Source organism: Anarrhichthys ocellatus, unplaced genomic scaffold, assembly GCF_004355925.1.
Source record: "Anarrhichthys ocellatus isolate YVR2014 unplaced genomic scaffold, GSC_Weel_1.0 scaffold13, whole genome shotgun sequence".
In the NCBI taxonomy this organism is placed as follows: Eukaryota; Metazoa; Chordata; class Actinopteri; order Perciformes; family Anarhichadidae; genus Anarrhichthys; species Anarrhichthys ocellatus.
The window spans coordinates 1,025,781-1,042,000 of record NW_022280043.1 but is presented as its reverse complement, the minus strand read 5'-3'; the positions used below and the strand labels follow the sequence as shown (position 1 = coordinate 1,042,000).

At 44.2% G+C, this 16,220-nt stretch overlaps 1 protein-coding gene across 7 annotated transcripts in view; it reads left to right on the top strand.

Moving 5' to 3' along the window:
* The first annotated feature begins 177 nt into the window (after positions 1-177).
* ptprub (protein tyrosine phosphatase receptor type Ub) overlaps positions 178-16,220 on the top strand; it is a 143,972-nt gene continuing 127,929 nt past the window's right edge. For 6 of the 7 annotated variants that reach the window (XM_031852462.1, XM_031852459.1, XM_031852461.1 and 3 more), the window contains exon 1: positions 179-457. In XM_031852462.1, coding sequence (XP_031708322.1) covers positions 388-457 — 70 coding nt within the window. In that variant the 5' untranslated portion in view covers positions 179-387. Of the gene's footprint in view, positions 458-16,220 lie in introns of all 7 variants that reach the window. The other variant, XM_031852457.1, reaches the window with a different exon arrangement.

The following is a 16,220-nucleotide window of genomic DNA, read 5'->3' as shown; positions in this document are numbered from 1 at the left end:
ACACACACACACACACACACACACACACACACACACACACACACACAAACAAACACACACACAGTCTGGGGCTCTGCTTGGCCGACGTTTGAATACCACGATGTCGTGGCTGCTTTCGGCCGCTTGGAGGCGCCCGGCTCATACTTTGTATACGCAAAGAAGTGGCGGCTGGGAAGGAAAGCGGCCGTAAGAAAGAAATCTCTCCCCTGAACTGTTTACCCTGACGTCAGTTTGCAGAACTAGCTCTGCCCTGTCTCCTCCAGTGTCTCTGAAACTCCTCTCAGTGAGAACTGAGGTAGTAGATGGCCTCAGCTCTACTACTCGAGCGTCCGGACGTCACGCAATGATTTCTTCTGCACATTTAAAGTGGACTAAAACAGATGCACGATGAACACCTGCGCCTTTCTGCTGATTTTGACTGTTCAGATCTACGCCGATGGCATTGAGGGGCCAACAGGTAAGGCGGATATTCATCTCGATCTCATACATGCAAGTGGGAAGTTTTAACATGTGGATGGAAGTACACTACAGCGTAAAAGCGGAGCGAGTCTGGTGTAGGTGACAACTTTGTTCCCCCTTTCCCCAACGCGCTGCTGCGTTTATCTGCTGCGTGCTGCTGCTCCCCGTTACTAATGACACAGTGTGCATCCTATCAGTAGAACATATAAACTAATTCTAAAATAAGTTTGTGAACTGCAGTAAGTTTACTTGGTGCCAGACTCCTGCAAAAAACGCTGGTTATTTAGCCGGACTGCGTATGTGCGTTCTGGGGAAAGCTCCAATTTCCTCAAACAACACAATCTTCTGCACTACGCTGCTTTTCTTTTTTGTTGTTGTTGTTGCTATTTCTCAAGCATATTTAAAAGGCGCCAGGTAACCTAAAAAGGTGTTTGAAATTGTGTTCCAAAGTTAGAAATCAGTTCATTCAGAGCTACAATTTGTCCCTTAAGCTATGAACGACACTCTCACTACCTTCAGGCAATTCAGTTGATATTTGGTCGATATTTGTGAACGGTGAATCCCAACAGCCTGAACCAATCTGAGATCCACAGACCAAAACCTGGAGCTGATCAGACAGACAGGGTTGCATATAGTTGCATTGAGTGACTCTCTAGAAGTTTAGCAAACATCTGCATGAGGATTGTTGTTTTGCTCATTGTTTTTTTTATTTTTTTTAACCAAATACTTATTATAATATCCCCAAATATCCACTGTGGGGAAATAGATCAGATTAATTCTCAACGCTGCTGCTGGATTTTTCTCCCGATGTGATGAGCTGCCTCTGGTCTTTCAGGTTGTCCTGCTGTAGAAGAAATATTCATTTCCACTGATTAGCTCTCCATATATAATGATACATGTTCAAATGTTCAGTCATTTTTTCTGTTTTGTGTGTAAATGAACGAGATTGTTACATGAAGAGAATGTCTTTTTCAGATTAAATGCTTAAAATCATGCAATTTCTTAGATGACATTTGGAAAGATACATTTTCCCATTTCATTATCCAGTTTTGAAACTCAGCCACATATCAGAGAGATGGAAAGAGAGGGGCGGAGTGGTAAAAATAAACATCTTTTATAGGAATGACACATGACACAGACCCTTTCATATTCATTCACATTCATGTTTTCAAAATCTCCTTTTATTCCCTGAATTCTGTTCATCATTGTGCAATGTAATTACAGTGCTGTATTTTTCTATATATTTTTTATACTTGGGCCTGTTTGAGTCTCTTTGTCTCATTGACGCACCACACACCCATAGATTTGCGGATTTTTAGCCCAGTAGACCATAAAATCAGGCTAATAAGGCAGCAATATTGATAACATTCACACTGCAGGCTGCTTCAACACTGTGAAGCATTGCGTCACAGTGTTTGTCACAGGCATGTTGAAAAAAGCTTGATTATTTTTGAGATCATTGACTTTTCGGCGACTATTTGTGTATTCCTCACTGGCACAGTGCTTCAGTTTCAGTAAAAAAAAAAAAAATGGAAAACCTAATGCTCAGCATAACACTTGTAGCTTATTTTAACAGAAGCAACAAAAACAGCAAACGCATGCAAGCAGAATGTGTATTGTCAAGAGGTGAATGGAGCAGATCATTAAGAGGAATGGGCTGAGACATACGAAGGATTAAATCTCACACAGGTAATTAAAAGAGCTGAATGGAACACTGACGCTCCACTACGGCTGTCAACTGATATTTACATGGTGTTGGTTTTTTAGTTTGTTTACTGGAGTGTTGTGGGCCTCGCCACCTGCGCTTTTACCCTCCCATTAGCAGTTAATAGTTAACGCTGCTTGTTTCTGTGGCTTCTGATCCCGTTGGCCTGCCTCCTGTTAATGCTTCTCCACCTGCCTTCATCCTATAGGTGGAAATTAAGGAGCATAAATGCAGCCTTGGCTTCCACAAGTGTCTCCTTTTGATTAACACTCCTGCCTTCATTGCTGTGATTGTGTGAGGACCACACCTTGACCTCGAATGCTTAATAACAATTAACACTCCGTCGGGGATTACTTGCCTTTTTCAAGCGATGAATTCTATATTTTCTTTCTTGCTTATGCCGCTGTCTGTCCAGGCTGTCAGTTCAGAGCAAGTGAAATTATTAGAGCCTGTAGAGGCCCTCTGCTGCACAGGACTGTAATGAGGTCGATCAGAGGAAAAAAGTATCACATTTGCGTCATGTTTTCTCAGACACAAAGAGGTTATGCAAGTCCAGTTGTGCTCTGTGTTGTTGATTTTTCTTCTGTGCAGCCCAATGTCACACTTTCACTCCTCTGTTGTCTCTTATGGGAATCGAATGAATGTTCACTTACCATCTGTCTCCTCTATTAGCAGCAAATGCTACCAACTGAGTGGTGTAATTATCCCATGTCTCATTTCCTGGTTTGATCAAAAGTTAAGGCAGAATATCCTTTTTGCTTATTTCACTGAATAAGATAACACTTGGATCGAGATGAAAAGGACTGCGAAGCCCAGACTGTCTCGTTAAAGCATGGCATGGAATGAATAATACTTTAGGGCTTCAAGTTTACACTGCGTCAACATCAGGAGCAGCGCTGGGAAACCTAACATAGGACCAGCAGCAGCACGTGTAAAGGAATTGGAGCTGCAATGATATTTTGATCATCAAATAAGAGTACTTAAGATGTGTTCACTATAATGAGCATCTAACTGAATCGGGGGGAAAAAAAGCCTGATATGCATTTGTGAATTATTATTGGGAAAAAAGAAAATGTTCCCTTGCGCCGCAGAGTTGCAGCACATCCAAAAAGTGGAAGGGTTCCCTGCAGGAGCCAGGCCTGGGGGGGGGGGGGGATTGGTCCTAAATCAGACTCCTGAAAAGACCGGTTGATTTCCATCTTTGCGGGATCACAAGCAGTAATTCAGAGAGCAGATGGAAAACTTTGCAAAAAAGATAGAGGGGGATTGGAGGGATTTGAAAGACGGAGGGATTTGTTCACACACATTGTCAGGGTGTTTTGTTTTCAGCTGAGGCCACAGCAGGACTTCTGCTGGGCACTCGAGAGAGTGATTAAACAGGGTGCTGATGAGAGTGGTCCTCTGCTCTGCAGCGTGCCTCTTCCAGTTTCTGTCTCTGATCTATTGTAATGTGGTCGCTATGTGGAGGAGAGCCAGCCCCCCCGATTGGCTCACTCATCTCACAAGACTGGATGATGAAACGCATCCATCTCGTGTTTGTGTTCAAAGAATTATGCCTAACGCCAAGCGCCCGAGATCAGCACGCCTCATCACTGGTAGCTCGTGCCCAATCAGGGCCCTCTTCTGTCTTGGGCTGATCTCATTTCTCATTTTTCTTGTATGCATCTCACCTTAGCTTTTGCTCTGCTGAGTGTGCATTTCTTTATGCTATACTGCAGCTCAATTAATCCTGCTGAGAAATTATTTTGCTGTTCTCGTTTTTTAGTCATACGTTACTGTTTCTAAATCAGTCACAACTTTGTGAGTTTGCCCTCAAAGGCTGCGTGGGTTGTGGCCTCCTCAGGCGGAGGATTGCTCTTGAAAAAGGTCGAGTGCAGGTTGGGAGTCATGTTTCTGGTGCAGAAAAAGAGCAGGTTGAGAAGAGGGCATCGCCGAAAAGCAGGATCATTTCTACTGTGAGTCTCCTCTGCTGTGTGTGGCCAATCCACGCCAACAAAAAGCTCTGAAGCGAACCACGCTGAGGGAATTATTCTTATTATTAACTTGAAACATGCACTCTGTGTTGTATGCTGTCAATGTTTTAGCATATTGATTACAATACAGGATTTGAATGTATGTGTTTTGCCTTGCTTTTACATTGTACATTTGCATGTGCTGGTCTACATCCTAGCTCATTAGCGACACAAGAGCTGGAAATCAGGTACGGGGGTCTTGCCATGCAAAGAAGGTCCCAGAGTACCGAGCGACTCAACCCTGGCACCGATGCTAGAAGTGGCTGGAGCTGCCGCCGCTCTGGGCTCTTCAGGGTAAACGCGAGACCTTCCAGCATCCTGGAAAAGATGCCAAGACTGAAAGATTTACAGTCAGCGGCCTGCCTTGGCCTGTCTCTTCCTTTCCACTTCGCAGCGACAGCCAGAGTGCAGGCTTTTCTCGGCCAGGTGTTATTAATGCGGTATTGATCTTTCAGACTCCGGCAAGGCCATTTTACTTACATTTGATCAAAGTGGCATCCCGTCTGTGGCCTGCAAGTTTGATGTAGGAGTGCGAATTAGCCAGCCAGCCAGGACTTGCATGATGTAATACAAGGAGCTGGGTTTGCAGCAGAGAAATGTTAACATTGTGTCGTGCAAAAGACAGGAAAAATAAGAAATCCTCTCAAACATGAAAGAGTGGGCTCATACTCACAAGACGGCTGTATATATTATAAATAAGCTGTGAATCATCCTCTTGATGTACTGGTCTAAAATGACAGGACTATTATCCTCATTATCACTTAAAAGCATATGTTTTACTCAAATAATATACAGGGAAATGTATCATTCACACATGAACCAGTGTTTATAGGCTGGATATGAAGGCGAGTGAGACCGCGTAGCTCGAGCACACGCACAGATGTGTTATTATCCAATAAAGGAATAAGCAGGTCTGTAAGTTGCAATCCCTGTGTTTTCCTCCCACGAGGTAGCGAGCCCCAGACTACAAAAAGTGGGTCTGGAAGACTGATGCTGCGAGTGCTGCTCCTTATCTTCTACCCAGAGGAAAGAAAGCCAGCTGAGCAGTTTATATTTAGCCCGCTGCTTTTGTTTCAGCTCTTTACCTTTCTCCTATGTCAACACATTTACAGCCAGATTCTTCCGGCCCTCTGTTGTCTGTGTATGGATAGTGGTTGACGAATGCTCGGGTCACTGGAGTCAGGGTTCAGGATTAGGCCAGGAGTGCAGTGTAGACATGCGACCTGTAGTTGAGCTGCCTGTAGTCCTCTGCATATGAACCACCCCCGCCCCCCAATGAAATCTGAACCGCTGACACTCCGCCAAAAGTCAAAACAGTCTCTTCAGGACATTTTTCTCCCTGGTGGTGTAATGGATGCAGGCTTCAGTTGCCTTTGTGCCACGATGCCTGTGTAGGTGGTATTTCTGGTTTGACTGGTCCCTATATGGGCAAAAACAAATATCCTCGCAGCGACCCAGCCATGAACCCGAACACCTATCACTCTGATGTATCTCACACTTATTAGACTGACACGCTTTCACGTAAACTTTATTAGGACAGTGGAAATTGAAGGGCATTAAAGTGCAACAGAGCATGGATAATGGCTAGTGTGCCAATTTAAAAGGGCATTGTATTTGAGGCCTTCACGGCATGAAGTCTAAGTAAAACTGTGCTCAAAAAAAATAAATAAAAGCCATACCTTCTCAGTTATACGGCATCTAGCTTGCATTGGTCGTCCCCGGATGCTGTTGAGGTGAAGGCGTTTCGTCTCTCTTTCCTTGCAGCACAGTCACATGGACACAGCGGTTTCACTCAGCTGGGACAGCTGCTGTTGCAGGTGGGTTACTGGTAGGTCAAAGCAGCTGTGGGAGCACAGGTGCCAGCCGCCGGTGAATCAGTCAGTGGACTGATACCAAACCTCTTGAGCACATAGAACATGTATGAGGCACTCGACTATAAAGTCAAATTAACATGAGTGAGATGTTGGTTAACCTTGTTTTTTTTTGGCTGGGTGACATTAACCGGGTTTTCAAAGAGTTCATCTGGAATTTTCGAAGTCCATGAAATCTTAAGTTGACGTGAAAACCCATGTGGATACGCGTGCTATGATATACTGGCAGGCAGCACACTGGCTCCTGACCGCCAGTGGGGTTGAAAAGCTTTTGTCAATGATGTTAGTAAAGCGAGTTGGGGAACTCGGCTGGGCTTCGACACTTTGTTCTGTTTCAGGTGTTGAAATGAAACGGAGAAAAAGCAGGGCTTATTGATTTCCCAAACACAGCCTGTCACAGTCAGCTTATTGTCTTCCTCCTCTTGAAACCCTCCTTTCGATCCTACATGACCTCCCATCACAACCCACCTCGCTTTGACATGCTGCTATTTCAGCAGTTGCTCAGGGGATCGCGAGTAACTTTTTTCATAAAAGAACATCCCTTTCCCTCTCGGCTGTTACACTTTGTCTCGTTGTAAGACATTTCAGGGGCAAGCAGTTCAGCTTTCCTCCCCGTTACCATCTCCCCAGCGTCACGGTGGGCAGCATGCACGAATCAAATCACTCATTTGCAGCTGATTCATTGAAAACAGTGTCTATTATTCATTTCTTTTGACAAGGTGGTATAATTGCCTGAGGGCAAGGAGATGAATCTCTTTTTGCTGCCCAGTGCATTTAGACAGTGTGTGAGTCAGTCCTGCAGGGACACTAATGAAGAGAGATCGCCCCCGACCGAGGAAATATGTGCCCTTTATCTTCAGATCACTGTGCTGTTATTGTGTTGCTCTGAGAAAGGTACAATACAAATCCTCATAACGCCTGCACATACCTTGATGTTTAGGTCTGTTTATACAGACCCAGAGAGGTGATCTTCTTCTCCCCTGAATGCCAGGTGTGGTAGCCTTGACTAACCTTCCTTCAGAGCACGCTTCATAGCCCACCAGGGCCCTCCGGGGTCCTCCTCCTGGTGATTGCTGAGCTGCTTGGCGTTCCTGAGGGACAGCTCATCAAACATTTTGAAAGACCTTTGTTTGTTCCTGAGCATGGCCGCCTGACTTAGCCTGGCCATCTAAGGGGAGGCTTGGAATGGGGGAGGTGATTGCTCCTAGCGACGAAGGGCTTATGAGTGGATTGAAGTGGGCAGCAACATGACCCAGAGCCTTGTTTTGAGGAGCCTTTCATGTTTCCTTCCACAGTCAGGCAAAGACCATGTCTGCACTACTACGTTTGGAAATGTATCTGTACTTGACTAAGTTGGCACTAAAAATGTGACCTTTTTGAAAACGCTTCCCATGGATGATTCTTAAAACGCTGACCTCACATTGTCATGTGAAACAGGGGAGAAGGGAGCTTTTCAAAAAGCTGACAGCAGTATTGTGACGTGATCTACTGTAAAGCTGCTGGCGCTAGGGGCCTGACCAATGGAGGAGATGTCAATGCTTTTCTGTTGTTTTTGGCATTTTAATACAAATGGCAAACTTTTTGAGAACGGCCTGGAAAGACTAATGTGGACGGAAAGCTTTCATGCCAAATTTCAAATAGCGTGGACCTTCTGCAGCCAAGGGCAGCGCACCGTTTGCGTGTCTCACATTAGCGCAAAGCCAGAAATATGCAAGAATGTCCAGGGAGGCCACGGGGTGTCGTTAACAAAGAGCTTAATTCAAAACCACAAACAGAAGATTATGATAATTGCTTGTGTGTGTGTGTGTGTGTGTGTGTGTGAGAAAGAGTGGGTGTTTGCGTGCATGCTCGCAAGCGCCTAGGTGTGTGTTTTATATGGAAGGGGCAGATTGGTGATTGTTCCCACCTGATTATATGTAAATATTTGCCGAACTCCTTTGGCCATGTTGAACTTCCATAAATCACAGCCATGTGGATTATTATGGAGCTTTTGTTTGCTTTATTCCTCCCCAGTGTGAAAATGCTAATGAAAAAATTTGCATACTTTGTTTAGGACATATTTTTCTGATGATAAATACATTGCACTGCAAAGATCAAAAAGCCCGGCTCTGCCATAGAAACGGGCTTTGGAGCCATTCTGTGTTTAGAGAGTAGCTGAGCACACTGTGTGTCGGAGAGCTCGGAGCAGGTCGGCCATGGCCTGCCCTTTGTCTACCCGAACAGCCAGGGTAATTAGGAATCAGCTTAGTGCTGGGATTATGGCTGGAAGTAGGCTGATCACAGGGGACAGGAGAAAAGGCATTAGGAGAATGGTGGTTAATATGGGTATTACTCTGCTTAGCAGTGGTATCATGTAACGGTAAGGCAACTGACAATGGAGCCCTGTTGATGCTGAGATCCCTTGCTCTGAGCTAATAGGCTTTACCACGGATAGCTTTGTTTACTCACAGTGTGCAGCACCCCACCTTCCTGCTTTATCTTCCTTCCTCACACATTAAAACTTTTTTTTTTTAATCATTTGTCTCAACCTAATTAGAAAATGGTAATAATTTGCTGTACACCTCCCCTGAGGTATTTTAGCAGTGTTCAGACATATTTGCCTTTACGCCAGCACCCTTAAAAACAAAACGCGCACGATTGTTCTCCTCTCTTGTGCTGCACTCGCACGCTTATAAATATTATAGATGATTCAGATATTTTTGTGGGATGTAATTTATGTTCTCATTAACTGAGTGAACGAGCTGTAAAGAAGAACCTAAAAGCCTGATATAGTCTTTGCCCTCCTCTACTTCAGGAACATGGTCGCTGAAATGGAAAGCCTGTGTTTGGCAATGTGAAACAGAGAATGGTGAGATAGCTTCTTTTTTGTCAGTCCAGCCATTTATTGTGATGCGCATGCAGAGGTAACCCGACGCTTGAAGCCTCTGCACCACAAGGGAAGCTATTTGTTGCCCTTTGGAAAGGATAGGGAACCAGGCCAGTGTGAATAATAAGAATGGAGGGAGCGGGTTTATCCGAACACAGAAAGGTTACATCAAATGGCCCACCTGAATCGTCGCATTACACTTATTTACAATAAACATGTGCATTTATTCCTGTATCAGCTCTGCCTGTATTAGAAAACATTCCTGCCGGTGGATAGTTGGCAGAATTATCAGTGCACAACGTGACACAGAAATGCTTTGTTTTAACTTTGGCTTCAGAGGGAGCAGGGAATTGTTTTCCACAATCTTTTAGAGCTAATCCCATCAGAGGGAGTGCACAGCATGGAGGGCTAACTCAGTCACGTCTGACATAGCGCTACCAGAACAAGAGGCAGACAGGAATGTGTTTATCTGGCTAACTTGGCTCCATTTACTCCTAACAGGAAAAGCAAAAGAGGAAAACTTCTCCGACAACTTGATGTCTTAATTCCTTTCTCTGAGCCAGGATAAGGAGTGAGTTTCTGATTTTGTGGCAGGAGACAACTTCTGATTGGGATTCAGTAGTGGTTTGTGGAGGTGCAATGGTGGCTGAGACTATCATTATGACAGATGCATTAACTAGGTTTTTCCTCTCAGAGGAGGGTTCCTTGATTCACTGGTTGTCTGTTGGCTTGGTTAGGCACATATGCTCCTGGGGGAACGGGCTCGTTCAGTGCTTAGGCCATGGAACTGAGGATTTATCCCAGTCCAGTGAGTCCCTGTGGCGCCACAAACTCCTGCTGAAGGATTTAAGATTGGTCTGTCCGTCGGTCTGTCTTTTATTTTCTCCTGAGGTCGGGAAGAAGGATTTTTCTTTAGTTCCAATAAATGCTTGCGTCTGCACCTGTGGCTGATACCATCTGGTTAAAATGAGTAATGGGAGACATATGGGTGAAAGGTGAAGTTCAGAAGTTATTGTGAAGAAAATGTGTTTTTCATAAGTCTTGAAATTATTGTGTGCTCTTTCTCAACTCCTGGGGTAAAATCCCAATACCACATTCTGATAGGTCCCTGTTTATAAAGGGTTTATAAGCTGTAACTAATCGTGTAATAATTACTAATTAATACTGGTTAAGTAATTGTATACCAGTCTATAAACCAGTTCTAAATCATGAATACCCTAAATATTTGGCTGAATCCCTTTGGCTTACGTCTAGAGTTTTGCTTTTTTTGTATTGGAATTAGTTGTTAATTGATAGATTTTGGTCCAACAGCTCTATTACATAAGGTCAAGAGTTCAACCGGCCGGTTAGACAAAGCCAGTTTACTAGAGGATGATAAATGCGGAGGAAGAGTCTGCGTGAAGTGAAAGCAACGGGTGCATACCAGTGTTCTAAAAACAAAAGAACGTTAGATATTGAAGTTTAAACGTCCATAAATCCAATTAGAAAGAAAAAAAAATGCTTGTTATAACTCCAGAACTTGCCAGAGACTCATCAGATTTTTAGTTTTCATTCAGTATCCAAGTAATCCTGTGATAATCATCAGTACATCTCTTGCAAATAGGAACTACTAATAGACAATTCTGCATACTTTCAATGGTGCCATTTTTCCATCTGTATAGTATAGTGTCTTTACAAGGTTTTCCCTACTAAAACATAAGTAATACTTAAGGTAGATTTAGCCCAATATACAAGCAAATACTAGCGAGTGTTGCTCCACACCTGACTCAATTGTTTCACAGTAGTCGGTCGCCATCTGTTTGTTTTTCTTGAAGGCTTTTATTTTGAAGCAGCTGCAGAAAAAGTTGAGTCTGAATTACCGGAAGACAAACATGGAACGCATATGCTGCTCTCGTTCTTCAGCTACGTTTAGTCATTGCACTTTTTTTGTCTTGGTCATAAACTGTAGTGTTGGGCTTTATATAGGGTTAAAATAAACCATTAACATAGCATTCTCTCTAACAATCCCCCATGTTGAGCTGGTACCGTGATTCTTGTAATAAAAAGGACCCGAAGTAAAACTAGATATCACTGGATTTCTAAAAGACGTATCTTTCACATCCATCCCTGTGCCAAGGTGCTTTTCTGTTCTTAATGTATCCGTCTTCATTGCTCCATCATTCCCCCTGCGTGTATCACCAGGCTCTGTGTTTCCTCTCCATCTTTGTCCTGTCAGCCCCAGGGCTTCACAGGGACCTACAGTATACTCAGTGTTTCTGGGAAGGGCTCAGTATTCTAGGCAGGGTGAGCACGAGCTCAAAGCAGACCTGTCTTTGAGTATGTGTGTCTGCCTGCCTCCCCAGGCACTCATTAAGCTGGTGTGTGAAGGTATGTGTTTCCGGAGGCTTTTTGAGGAAACATGCGAGCATGTGGAGGTTAAAAGGCCCCCCGACGGAGACATCATTTCCCAGCCTGGGGCGAAGGGAGAAGGTAACTTCATTAGCCAGTTCCCGCCGTACAGATTAACTTGATTATACTAACTAGGTCTCGATGGCGACGGTGGTGCAGAGTACAAATGTCGCACCTGGAACTAAAATCTGTGCATCTTTTTCGCCAGAAGTAATTGTGTGTGTGCAATGAAGGGAGGGAGAGAAGGAGGTTCAATTGATACACCTGGGACATTTGGCTGCTCTGTAATTTGCAATGTAAGTCATCTTCGGGTAATGAGCAGGTACCGGTCTAGGAACTGCTTTCTATAATTTGGTCGATGGAAGTCACACTCTTGCTTTAATGCCTGCGCGCACGCACACGCACACACACACACGTCTTTTCTGTTATTGTTTAAACATTCCTGCATCACTATCAGTTCTCTGCATCTAAAATATCTGTCAACATCTTTTGCAGTTAACTTGCACAAACATTTGCAGTCATGCATAGTCACACACTCCCCCTTCATTACTCTGATGGCAAACAACCTTGGCCCTTTTTAACCTGAATTGATCCACAGCTCCTCTCGACTCTCCACATTAGCTGATGGGGTTCACAGATACGTTAGTGCTCTGTGTGCCCATGAGCTGCACCGTGGGCAATAAAATGAACATAAGTTTGTATCATTCAGGGGAAGCCGTTCATCGAAGCGATCACTTTCCATATCTTCATGGCAGTTGTTTCATTCTCCACGACTTTATTGACCAGAAAATAGAAGACTTGTTTCTTTGAGCGTGTTAGATTAGAACTGTCTAAGCCTTCCACATGGAGCCGCGTGCATCAGACTAAACACTTAAACTCACTTGAGGGCGTTGTCCCGAAGGCCACTTTCATGAATAGTCCTGCCTCATATCCTGTAACGCATTATAAAAGCTTTGTGTCTACACTCACCTGTTGAAACGGAGCATTTGTTCTCTTTGAATGTGTGCATATTCTGTGAATTCTCTATTCTCCGCACACACTGTGCTATAATACAACATTCATAAGCAAGGCTTTACTGCCAGTCCAGACTAAAAAAAAAAAAAAAAAAAAAAAAAAATATATATTTCTAAGCCTTCTGTCAGACTCTCAGTAAGGCAATTCTTTCTGACCTACAAATGCTTCAGCACGCACACGCACACGCACACGCGCGCACACACACACACACACACACACAGGTCAAGGTGAAGAAGTGCAAGGGGGGGCAGGTGAAGCTGGAGAAATGCAGACACATGGAGATGAGAGGAGGGAACGAGGGATAGAACCATCTCAGACGTACTCCCGACAGCCGCCCTGTTGTTGTCATCCTCAAGCTGACGGGCCAGATTCAGTGGGATTTTCCCGAGCTGCTGCTTTGATGAAACGTGTTAAGGGGAGCTGAGCTGGCTGCAACCTCCTGGCTCTAAGAAGACAAAACACGACGCTCATGAAAATGAGGTTGTCCTCCCCGGCCAAGATTGCTGTCGTTTCTCGGCAAAGACGGCAGCAGCAGACTTTGATGCCGCAGGGTAAATGAGCACATGGACATGTATATGTTTAAAAAGGAAGGAAAATTATAGCTCTCGAATCTCTCCATGGCATAGTGTGTGGCACAAGGTTTACAGCAGAGCCACGAGGCACCAACAAACCCAGACAAAGACAGGCGCTCAGGTAGATCATTAGTGGTTATATCAACATGAAAGCTCATAACACTCCATGGTATGTTATTATCTCAGCAGCCACTGTGCTCACACATTGTTTTGGCCTCTAGCAGTATGCAGGGTGGAGAGCTTCCTGTTGCAGGTCCTGTTTTCCGTGCCACCTTTAAAGGGCCGGTGGATCGGCTGCCTGTGTGGAGAAACACTGCCCTCTCTCCATGGCTTTTGATAAAATGATCTGCATCAGGAAGGGTCTCGTGATCAGGAATGGATCACATTAGCAGGGCAGGAACACAGAGGGTTTCTCTCTCAATCCATGAGCAGGTCTGCTTTATGGCAATATTTGATTAACAGGATTTTTTTCTTCAATGAAATGAGTTTTGAAATGATAGTACATGAATTAGTCGCTTGACAGGAAATTGACAGTTTTGATTAAAGCTTAATTACTCATAGTAAAGCAAAAATGTGAAAATTACCTTCAGACATTAATAATTTGAGGATGTCACAAATATAGCATCAACAATTTCACGTATTTATAGCCTCGGCTATAATAATTTATGATGCACATGGGACATTATGACACACCAATACAGTTGAGTGGTCTGGCTCTCAGTAAAGTGGGTCGTCCTTTAATCACAAAGTTGTCAGTTTGGCTCCTCCTTTGCATGCCAAATGTCCGTGAGCAAAGATGCAAGACACTGACCCCCGAGTTACTTACCTGGCGCTTTACAACAGCCCACTGCTCCTAAATACTTAGGATGAGATAAATGCAGAGTTCAGATTTCATGTATGCATCAATGATCAGGAAACTCCATGTCTGAAAAGTGAAGCCAATGCTGAAGACGGGGAAACCGGGAACAGGACAAGCCAAACGAGCGGGTAGACATGGTAAAGAGTGACTGAGAGGCAGGGGTTTAAATAGTGGCTTGAACAGGTGAGGGGAGTTGTGCTGATGAGGAGGGAGGGCTTAATTAGTGATCAGAGGCAGGTGAAGGGAGTTAGGCTGATGCTGAGGGAGTGGCTGACAGGTAGAGTGAGGAGGGTGTGGAGCTACACAAAGACACACATAGAACACAGAAGGCAAAGCCTGATCGTGACAGAAGTGCCTTATTCTTGCATCTTTTTGTAATAGCTCCTCTGGTTGCAAAAAGAAGTCTGTTTGTATTGAAGTCTATGAGAAAATGATCCTATTTCTCGTGTGATTTGTTACCCCAGTAAACATCGTAAAAACGTGTTTATGGTCTCAATTGCTAGATTAAAGTCTTCTTCTATACAGCATGATGTTCATTCAGTAAATGATGGTCCATTTAGAGTAAAACAGACCATAAAGTGGAGTATGCTTTAGGGCGGGGCTAGCTTTAGATTCACAGGTTGTTATCACCGCGTTGTCCAGTCTGGGAGTTGCCCCATTTTTTTGGTCTTGCAACTTTAACCCTTTAACTGTGTGTTGTCTGTGCATGGAAGTTAATTGCAACCTTTTTGGTTGCCTAAAAATGTCTTCAGTGTCACTTTTTAGTTACAAACAAATTGACAACTGCTTCAAACCAGCAGTCCACAAACCAATGGGTGACGTCACGGTGACTACATCCACTTGTAATTTAGTTTATGGTATCAATGTGACAATAAAAATAAAGTTTTCCTTTTTTTTTTTTTTTTTTTACACATATAGACGCAGATAGATACATACACACTCTCCGTCTGCCTTTTCACTGTCTTCACATATTGTAGTTATTAAGAAAGCAGTTATCTCAGCACTTTTGTGCTCGAGCAGAGTGGTGTGTTCAGTTTGTGCCTGAAGGAGCAGGATACGTACGAAGATATAATGGAGCCCTTCTGTGGTATCTGCTTGAGGTTTCCCAGCTGCACTGAGCATTCTCCATTCGGTCTCACAGCTTCTTTTAACTCCCGTCTCTCCGGCGTGCTCAGCAAAAATCATTCTTATACCTTGAGGAGGAATGAGGACGGGGGTTAGAAGAGGTGGTAATGCTATTATGATTTGTCAAGCATTGACTCCGTTTGTCATAATTTCTTTTCACACGGTGCTTCATTCACATCTCCGTCGACCTGATCCAGTCATTTGACACCATTCCAGCCCCCCACGCACCCTTCGGCTACGTGTGCACACATGGGGCCTCTTATTTACACGGCTGCCTCCCTTTTTTCACATTATTGTCAGATGTGTTTGGCATGTTCTTGGCAGCGGCGAGAACTCTGCATGTATTTAGCGCCCACGGCACACAGAGCGCTAAGAGTTGAACATGTTTCATTGTTCTCTGCGGAACAGCGCCACGCTTCAGACGAGTTTGCAGGAGCAGCGATGATCACAAGCAGAGCTTTTCATATGCATGCGTCTAGTGCTGCCGGAGCTGAAAAAGAGGTGCTTGGTGGGCAAAAGCGTATCTTCCACATCTTTCTCTCTCTCTCTCTCTCGTCTCGCTCTGTCTCTCCCACAGTCGGTCCTTCTCCACTTTCTCTCCTTGTTTCCCTCTGTCTCATCCGCTCCTCTTATATTTCCAGCCTCTGCTCTGGAATCTCATGCTGTCCTGTGTGAAGCCTCAAATCAACACCAGCAGCAAGACCGGGCAGAGCCGGCGGTGTCCCGCAGCAAGGCCACACAGCAGTGCGAGATTGACGGGCTGTGTAGCCAGATGCGTTCTGCTTCACTGGACTTTGTGTGCGTCTGAGTGCCTGTGTTTGAGATTTGCGGGATGGAGGATGGAGGATGGATGTAGGGAAAGGCAATGAGAGAGGAGAGAGAGAGCCAAACAGAGGCCAGGGGAACCGGCTTTGCTTTTGTCGAGTTTACATTATGAATGCTTTGTTAAACAGAACTGTGTCTACACACAGTATCAGCTCTGATCACAAATGCAAATATTGTCAAGAGGATAAACGTGGAAAACTCTCAAAATGCCTGACAATGGACTAAACATGCATTACTGTGGTGGTTGTAATTAAATTCCAGGTAATGAAAAGCTGAAAACACTGATTACTTTTTCTCAGAGCCATTCAGATGCTTTTGAATCCCTGTGTGAGTTTATAACAGTGTAGGATGTGTTTTATTGCTTTATCACTCTACTCCTTTCTTTCCCACCTTGTGATAAACCTGTTTGTTAAAGGGATTTACAGACAAATTTGATGTAACTTAACTCGATCATTAACATTTGGGACAGTAGAAATGTGTGTGTGTGTGTGTGTGTGTGTGTGTGTGTGTGTGTGTGTGTGTGT